The sequence below is a fragment of the Gallus gallus genome, chromosome 2, assembly GCF_016699485.2.
Source record: "Gallus gallus isolate bGalGal1 chromosome 2, bGalGal1.mat.broiler.GRCg7b, whole genome shotgun sequence".
NCBI lineage: Eukaryota > Metazoa > Chordata > Aves > Galliformes > Phasianidae > Gallus > Gallus gallus.
The window spans coordinates 24841227-24850031 of NC_052533.1; the positions used below are offsets into that span (position 1 = coordinate 24841227).

The 8805-nt window shown below is 38.4% G+C and overlaps 1 protein-coding gene across 5 annotated transcripts in view; it reads left to right on the forward strand.

The window, feature by feature from the left end:
* GLCCI1 (glucocorticoid induced 1) overlaps positions 1–8059 on the forward strand; it is a 52720-nt gene extending 44661 nt beyond the window's left edge. For 2 of the 5 annotated variants that reach the window (NM_001012855.5, NM_001398252.1), the window contains exons 7-8: positions 3440–3560; positions 4652–8059. In NM_001012855.5, the coding sequence (NP_001012873.3) occupies positions 3440–3560; positions 4652–5003 (473 nt within the window). In that variant the 3' untranslated portion in view covers positions 5004–8059. Of the gene's footprint in view, positions 1–3439; positions 3561–3684; positions 3805–4651 lie in introns of those variants that run through there. The other 3 variants (NM_001398253.1, NM_001398254.1, XM_040681193.2) reach the window with 2 other exon arrangements.
* Positions 8060–8805: the final 746 nt, after the last annotated feature.

The window sequence follows — 8805 nt, forward strand, 5'->3', positions numbered from 1 at the left end:
ACTCTGTACAGACAGCTCTGCTTTACATTTCCAAAGCATCTTTTATTTCTTGTGCAAAGCTGTGCTTTGGCCTGAGGCCTTCACAGCTGCTCTTTGGACTGCATCAGCTGTTTGGTTTACGTTTCTGCGAGGAGCTGCTAAATCTATTGGATTTTTCAAAAGAAAGTGAAAGATAAATTTCAGAACAGGGTCACAATACATCCCCAGATAGTGTAGTGATACCAAATGGTATAGATTGAAGCAGACAGAGAAGGGTGGGAGAAACTGTATTTTCACGGCACCTGGCTTTATGTGATTTAGTTTGGAAATACCATGATTGCAAGCTAAATGACTGCCTTGCTCCATTAAAGCTACTGGTTTCATTAGATCTGTTTTATGATATCCTTCTCCATGAGACTAACGTGTCCAACATATTTAGTAACCGTGACAGAGGTAAAATTCAAAGCCATCCTAAGGTATAAGAGGATTCAATGATTTTTTCCATGTGAAAACAGTGTAACCTGTTTTTCAGGGATTTTTGTTCAGGTACTTTGTGTAGGATTGTGTATTCCTGCTGCTGCTAGTGGGCTGTAACAAGCAATGTGTTCGTGAAGATGCTATCTCTTGGTCTGGATCTCATTTTTTAACTTCTGTGTGTCTGATTCATAGTTTTTAAAATGAAAATTGTATGAGAAGCCTTTGAGTAGTCTTAAAAAACAAAGGCGTTTTTGAGCTGGAAAATCCTTTTGAATGTATCAAACCAAATCCCAAGGTTCACTGGCCAAGTTATGTCACTGAAAAGAAATAGCTCTTTACAAGCTGTTTTCAGTCTGTCTGTTTTTGTTGTAATATATGCAAGCTAAAGTTAGTGGTGTTAAATGTTTTTGTTAAAATATTATTGTTTAGTGTGTAATTACAAACTTAAACATTTTCTAGATTATGGAATATGTCAGTTTGAAATATTTATGTTCAGAAATTCTGTGTAATAGGGCTCCCCATTGTCTTCAGTGTGGTTATGGTAACAAAGCTCACTTTAAAGGTTACAGCTGTTAATCTTTAATCGTAATGGTAATGAAATGTGATTAGTTTGTCGAAATATGCCAGAGCACACCCTACCGGTGGGAGTCTGGAAGGTGCAGATGCCAGATCATGCATTGCAACCTCTGAGAAAGCATACAAAAAATGAAAAATAAACAGCATTGTTTAAGACCAACCCTGAAATGACACTGCAGATGAGTAGTGATGTTACAGTTTATTGCTTAGGACCTGACAGGATACATGACTGGAGACTGGCTTAAGCTGCACACCTTCCTCTTACCACTACAGCTGGTGGTCCTTATCACCAGTACCCTTCCATTCTTACACTGTAAGTGAAGAACTAACAGTGAGCTTATACATGTCAGCCTCCTGTGTTTTTCAAATATTAGTGTGGTGTGTGTTTGGTCAAGATGAAAAGCTAACCATTTAGTAAGCTTTAACAGCTCGAGGAGGCAAAGGGAGAAACAGATTGGTTAAATTATATAATTTTTTTTACATGTTCAACAGCTGTCCTATGTAGAAAGTTTCAGCCAAACAGAGCTAAACAAAGCAAAATTTATTGAGAACTGCACTGGCTAGACAACACTCTGAATCTTCCAAGAGCTGACTTAACTTTGAATTCAGTTTAATTCCTTCCTTGGATGTACTTCCACAGTTTTCCAGTATTCGCTAGAATGAACAGTAGCTCATTTTATGTCCCAGAGTTTTTAAATAGAAACTTGGATCTTCAATTTTAAATATTAGAAGGGGGAAACAAACTGTCTGGGTTCTGTTAATGATTTCTGTATTCGGAATGAGCTATGAGGGCCAACAGTGGAAAGATTCCAAAAGACCATCATGTGCTCAGCTTGACAAATATCTGTATTGTCTCTAGACTTTTTGTCTTCATACAGTTAACACCAAAAATTCTGTAAATAGAAGTTGTGTTCACCATGCAGCAGGAAAGAGCAGAATAATCACTATACTGCTGAGGTCCACTTTGACCATTTTCTCATACCTTTCACAGTAAAATAGGATATGTGACATTTGAGCTGATTTGTGCCCTGTAAAGGAAGCACTGGTGGTTCAAAGCCTCTAATGATTAGCCTCTGTATTTGAGTCATGCTTATACAAATGTTTATGTAGTTACATTCTGCAAATTCTTATAGAAAACCTTATATGTTTCAGCGAATCTAGATTGTAATGCTTGAAGCTTTGGTTGGTTTTCCAGTGTTGCTGAAAAGGCACATTTGAACAGCAGCAGAATAAACAAAGGTATCAGAATTAAAAAGAATAAGGTACCCCAAACTGGTGGAAACACTTGAAAGGAGCCAAAGTAGGAGCTATAATTTCTCTTCATTGCTTTTGCTTGTAAGGTGGTGAATCCTCCTTAACCTTGCCTTTTCATTTCATTTTTTTAAATGGTAAGCCCAAACATAGAATAGGGAGCCACTTGTGTTGGCCTCTTGCTCTTTGAAAAAGTAGAAGCCACTGCAGAAGGGTCAATTTCTGTGAGTAATTATTTTTGTACCTACTTTATTTTCTTAATGCATTCAGTGTTAACGTTGTCAAGATGAAGGAAAAGGTGGTTCACTTTCTGTTTAAGGTGAACCCTTTCGTAGTCTTAGCTTTTCAAACTTTTGTTCTTCTGACTTCACTAGAGTTGAGTCTTATCTCTCAGATTTGCCAGGAAGTGCCAAAGTCTGCCTGCTGTGAAGTCTGTCCTGTGTCCTAGGTGTGTGTGTCTTTAGTTCTGAGTGTGCCTAGTAATGGTCTGCAAAACACAAAAGCAGCTGCAGTCATAAAGAATAGCTATATCATATCGTTAGTGATGATGAGAGGGTGGAATTGTGGAGGTTTTATTTTGGATACTAAGAGAACTGAACTGTAAAGCAAATGAGGTGGGACAGTGTAATGACGACATACCAGTACCTGTATTAAAAATGTACTTTGTTTCTTTGCAAATTCTGAGCTATTAGTGAAACCAATGTGGTCAGCATACTTGACAAGAATTGTTTTAAAATGAGATAGATGCTGTATGCACACGTTTTCAGTAACTTCATACAGTGAGAAGGTATTATCATTAGCACTCATAACTTCTGCACGTGTAATGCATATTACTGTGTTCATTTATATTTTTTGAAATACATATTTAAGAGCCAATTTGATTCCAGGATCACAGCTCTTTATGCCAGTTGCGGTGTTCTGGATAAAAATATCCTCCTGTTACATGTTGTTATGTGATTACTGCTGCACTGAAGCTTTTATTCAGAAGAAATGTGCTATGCAAGGGTGTTAGAAATTGCCTGCGATAAAGGAATCATTGTGGTAGAAGCAAACCAGCATAGCGGCTGAACTGTGAAAAAGGCATCTTGTTTGGAAATCAAACGTAATTAAAAAAACACTCTCAATCTCTAGTAATATAACTGCTTTAAATTTTCAGACAGTGGGAGTAGCTCACCGTTGCCCAAGTATGCCTCATCTCCCAAACCAAACAACAGCTACATGTTCAAACGAGAGCCCCCAGAGGGATGTGAGCGAGTGAAGGTCTTTGAGGAAATGTCGTAAGTAATGCCTTTTATATCAGCTGGTATCTGCAAAGCAGTAAACCTGTTTACTGAGCCCATTCAACTGCAGATGAATAAACTATTCCAGCTGATGAGTTTTTCAGGAGCAAACTATTCTTAGTTTGTACAGAAGAGAAGTTGAAGTGTTCATGTTGATTTGAAGAGGAAATGGAGTCTTTTATGCTTGAACTCTTTTTGTGCATTTATAAAAGGCAACAAAAATCCAAGCGGAAAAGATAAGGTACATTTAATTTCCTAAGCATTTATAAACCTCGCTTCATATGCTTGTATTAACTTTTGTAAATGTTCCTGGTTTGACACAAAAACTCTCCTTGCCAGAATTCTTTATCAGTTTTGAGCATAGGTTACATTTGTATAACCTATGGTTACCCTTGTGTTTAAAACACATAAAATGACACGAAATCTATATAATATAAAGTGTGTTTAGATGGTAGTATACTTAATGACACAGACTTTGCTGAATGGTTTTGCTGTTCAGCAGGAAATCAGAAATTAAACTCTTGGACATCATGTCTTTTTCCCTAGACTCAGCAGTATTAGAACACATGCTGTCGAGGTTGCATGCTTAGCTCCCGTGGATGAAAAGAATGAAGGAGGGGATGGTTCTTGCTCTAATAGCATTCACTGCCCAATGGATGGTGAAGGAACAGTGCTGGGTTGTGGAGGAAGCCTCTGAGCAGATTACAGAATATGGGAAAGGAGAGGTCAATTTCAGGGAGTTTCTCAAAGATTTGATGTGATTACGTGTCGTTTCTGCAGTGCTATAATTAAAGAAGAATTTGTGTCATTCTAAATTACCATGGCATTTTTTTCATGTGCATATGTATTGCAGATTTTTCTCACTGGAAAGGTGCATGTTTGTCCAGTAACGATAAGTCATTTTTGTGATGGCACTGTTTTTAATGCTGTGGATCAGTTAGCTGACTACCAATATGGAAGATGTTTGCCCCTCTGTCCAATTAATCCCATTCCTTGTCATTCACATTTTAGCAACCTGTAGAACCACAAAGTTCACAACATATAAACATCTCAGTTGGCCGAGTATGTAATCTTTTTTCTTGTTGTAGGTCTCGTCAGCCTGTCTCAACCCCTCTCTTTTCATGTCCTGACAAAAACAAGGTTAATTTCATCCCAACCGGATCAGCTTTCTGTCCTGTAAAACTTCTGGGCCCCCTACTTCCCGCTTCAGACCTGACACTGAAGAACTCTCCAAACTCCGGTCAAAGCACAGCTTTGAGCAGCCTGACTGTTGAGCAGCTTTCGTCTCGGGTCTCTTTCTCATCTCTGTCAGATGACACCAGCACAATGGACTCTACAGAGGTCTCGGTACAGCAACCATCCCAGCAGCAGCAGCAGCCTCTTCTGCAAGAAATTCAGACTGAAGAGCATTCCACTCCTCAGAGCTACGCGCTAATCTAGACCAAGGTGTGGAGCAGGCCTCTGCCCCAAAGCAAGGATTGAGGAGGTAACAGTTCAGATACATCTGCATGAGGTGGCAACCTTTCAGAACAAAATGGAGTACTTAGCAGCATTCTGAAAAATATCTCAACGCTGTTCTTGGCAGGGACAGAATCCATATTCAGCATCTTTTGTGAGAAAGCAGTAATGCCTGCAGAATCCATATATCATTAAGCGTTTTAAGTGGAGACTATGCATTTCATAGTATGTTTGACCAGATTAGTACTGTGTCCTGTGTTCTGTTTCAAATTCTACAGTATAAATAAGCTCTATATATATATATATAAAAAAAAAAAAAGAAAAAAAAGAAAAAAACCGTTGCCTGTCTGAATAGAAAATGTCTTGCTGTGTTGTGTCCTATGGAAAATACTGTACTTCAGGATTATGTTTACAATTGATCCAGGTGTTTATGTTTCTAACTTCTGTAATACACACAATGCAAAAAAAAGAAAAAAAGAAAAAAAAAGAAAAAAAAAAGAAAAAAAATGGCCACAACAGTTGCACAGTGCCCACCCTATGGCCTAGCTTCAGGTACTTCTCTCGAAGTGTAAACTCAGGTAACTTGGAATGTATATCATATTGGGATATTAAATATTTTACAGCTACAAAGCTAAAGAGGGAACATCACTCTTTTGCCTTTCCTTATTTTATGCATTAATATTTCCTCATTACATTCCACTTTCTTGGAATAAGTGCATTCAGCTCCAGGTGAATGGTGACCCTGGACGTGGGTGAACGTGAGGAGAACCAGCAAATCTGTGACGTATATCACTTTGTCATGTGCTTACAAGCAAAAACAACTGTTGCATTTACTGTCATTTCAATATATGTAAAATGTGGCATTTAAAGGTTTCAGGTGTTGCTCGGTTAATGACTGTTAAACTGTTGCAAATAAAGTGTTCAGTACTAGGCTGTACATGAGAAACATTCCATGTTGTGTGTGAGAGGATTTTGAAAGACAAGAATGTTTTTGTTCGAGGACAGAAATTCTTTCAGGTTTCACGGCGGGGTGATGGGGATTTCCTCTCATGTTTTTGTTGGCAGTTAAGGATGTGAAATGCTACTGTTACCGTCTAAAAGTCAAATTAATGTTTAGTTTCTCTTTTGGAAATGCTCATTCATTTGCTGGTTGGAAATAGGTTTTCAGATTTTGTTGAGCAGTGTTAGATGAGCAGCATTTTATTTATGTAGTGAGTAATTGTGTTTGGATTGAAGTCCGCAAGTAGCAAGTGGGTGTTTTAAGAGGGATGGGGAAAACAATAGTTTTAAGTTCATGTTCCTTAATCAAAGCTTCTCCCATAACTTTTGCTTACTTTAAGCTGTATGTGTATAAGTGTGTACTCCCCCCTCCTTAAGAATGAATTGTAATAATAAAAGATAGTAATCCTGGTTTTGCAGGCTGGACGCTTTCTCGAAGTAGCGCATGGCAAGAACGGGGTAGTGGTGCTCTTCTGTTGTACCGGAACAAGAAGAGCGTTGCTTTCAGAGGTAATTTCCTGTGATACAAAGAGGACCCCAAAGGCAAAATAAACTTGATGTTCTTGCTCCATTGCTTTCAGCTCAGTGGAATTACATTTATGCTGTCTGCTCCTGAGAGAATAAAGCTCACCTTTTCCAGGAATTGAAGAGATTAGTAGCCTGCAGCTACTGAGCATTTAAATTTGCTCCATTGTTCTTTTATTTCTTTCCCACTTTTGGAGATGAGAATGGAGGGGGGTGAGAGTGAACAACCAATAACTGCTCACTAAATACATGCTTTCTTTGGAGATAAAGCGTGGTTTCTTTTTATTACCGAGGTTTTGTTAAACTGCCTTACAAGGTGGAATTTGCAGCCTATAAAACAGTAACTGGTTTTTGGCTCCCCTGCAGAAAACATGAGGAGAGAGGTCTGTCTCTAACCATTTTCACGTGAAAAACCTGCTTGAAACACAACAGCCATCTTTAACCCTACTAATCTCAGGCCTAGGTGAAAACACTATATATTTTATAGATTGAAGATAAAGGGGAGAAAATACTCACGGTGTAAGTATCGGTTCCTTTTGATATTTTTCCTTCTAGATTAACATTGCAGTATGATGACCTTTTTATGCTCTGGTTATGTCCAGATAAGAAATCGTAGTCTCGGTTGTTGGTGTTAGATTACCGGGGGATACGATGAGTTGTTTTTAGATCAGCTGTGAACTCTGTACAATAATTGCAACGCCATTGTGTACTTCTTATTTTTTTTTTTTCCATGAGAAACTAAATATTAATTGAATTGCACATTTGTTCTTAGCAGATTTGAAGGTTTTGAACCAAATGCGTTAAAGCTAATGCTTTGCCATGTAAATTTCCCAGCAGTTGTTTATCTCTATTGTATTCTACATCCAGCTGTAGAAATTTGTCAAATATTGTTTAAAGTTTTGTACATAGTTGTACTGTTATTTCTAGCCACTGTGCTGAACAGTATTCAAGTTATCACACAATATTGCTTTACACAAGGAAATGTGTGGCTTTTGTTTTGTATTTTTTTCGGTATAGAAGTTCCTGTGTCTTATTTAAATAAAAATTATAGTTTAAAAAAAAAAAAAAAAAAAAAAGCTGGTGAGGACACACGAAAGCAGTGGTCCATTTATTTGTTTGGGATACGGTGACCTCATAGAATGAGATTGAAGTTCAATACTGTTCCAAATATACATCTGGGCTCATGTCAACCACATCTCTTTGTGATCAGTGTGCTACATCATCTTACCCACCGATTTTTGCATAAAATGCTGTTTTGGGGAGGAAAAATATCTAAAAAATGGTCAAATACATGAAAAATAGCATATTTTATTGTTGCATGTAATGAGCTCTTTATTTCTTCAGAGCATAGAAAAAAATCAGTTAAGTGTTATTGGAAACTCAGCATCCACTGCTGTGTTTGTGGTATGGCCGATTTCAAGTTATCTGTTGAAAATTATGAAAACCATGAGATGTTTCACTATGTGAAACTAAACGAAAACTCTAAAGGATGTGGTATAAATCTACTGACAGTCTTGGTTTCGTGTTGTTTTGTGTGAGTCAAATGGTTGTCATTTGCCTTGCAAAATAATTCTTTCCAGATGGGGAGGGGGAAGAGGGGCGGAAGAAAGAATAATATTTAAATACATGTAAATCCTCCGCAGTCGGTGTTTACTGAGAAGCACTATGGCAATAACCCATAAGAATGGTTTAGTGCTTATTGTCATGAAGTGGAAATCTGGGTTTTTGGCATCCCAAAGATTGCAAGGTTTCCATGTTTTCACTGTGTGAAAATCGTTAGCTTGAAACTTCAGTTCTGAAAGTCTGGAGCTGCAAAGGCTGCAGTGTCCTGCCCTGCTGTGGGAATGGTTGGTGTGCATCAGTCAGAAAATGCTTGGTTTCTGTTGTTTCACTGTAAGCTCATATGGCTGACTAGGAAAAGCCCTGGCCATCCTGCCCTCTGGGTGATTTGGCTGCAGTGGCTTCAGCTTGTCCTGGTGGGGGAAGACATCCTCTCCTTGAGAACTGCTTTGACAAAAGCACACAGCTCACCCTGGAGAGATGTGGTACAACTTGAACTACAGGTAACTTCTTCACCATCCCAACAACTGCAGTCCCTCACCTCTGTTAGGTTCTGGTGCAGCTTTGTAATTAACTGCATGTCCTCCTCAAAGTCGTGATGACAAGCAGTCCAAAAAAGTGCCGAGAATAGAGTGGTAATAACGTAATTTTGCCTCGTCTCCCCACTCATTTGATGTCAATGTTGTAGTTCCAGTGGCTC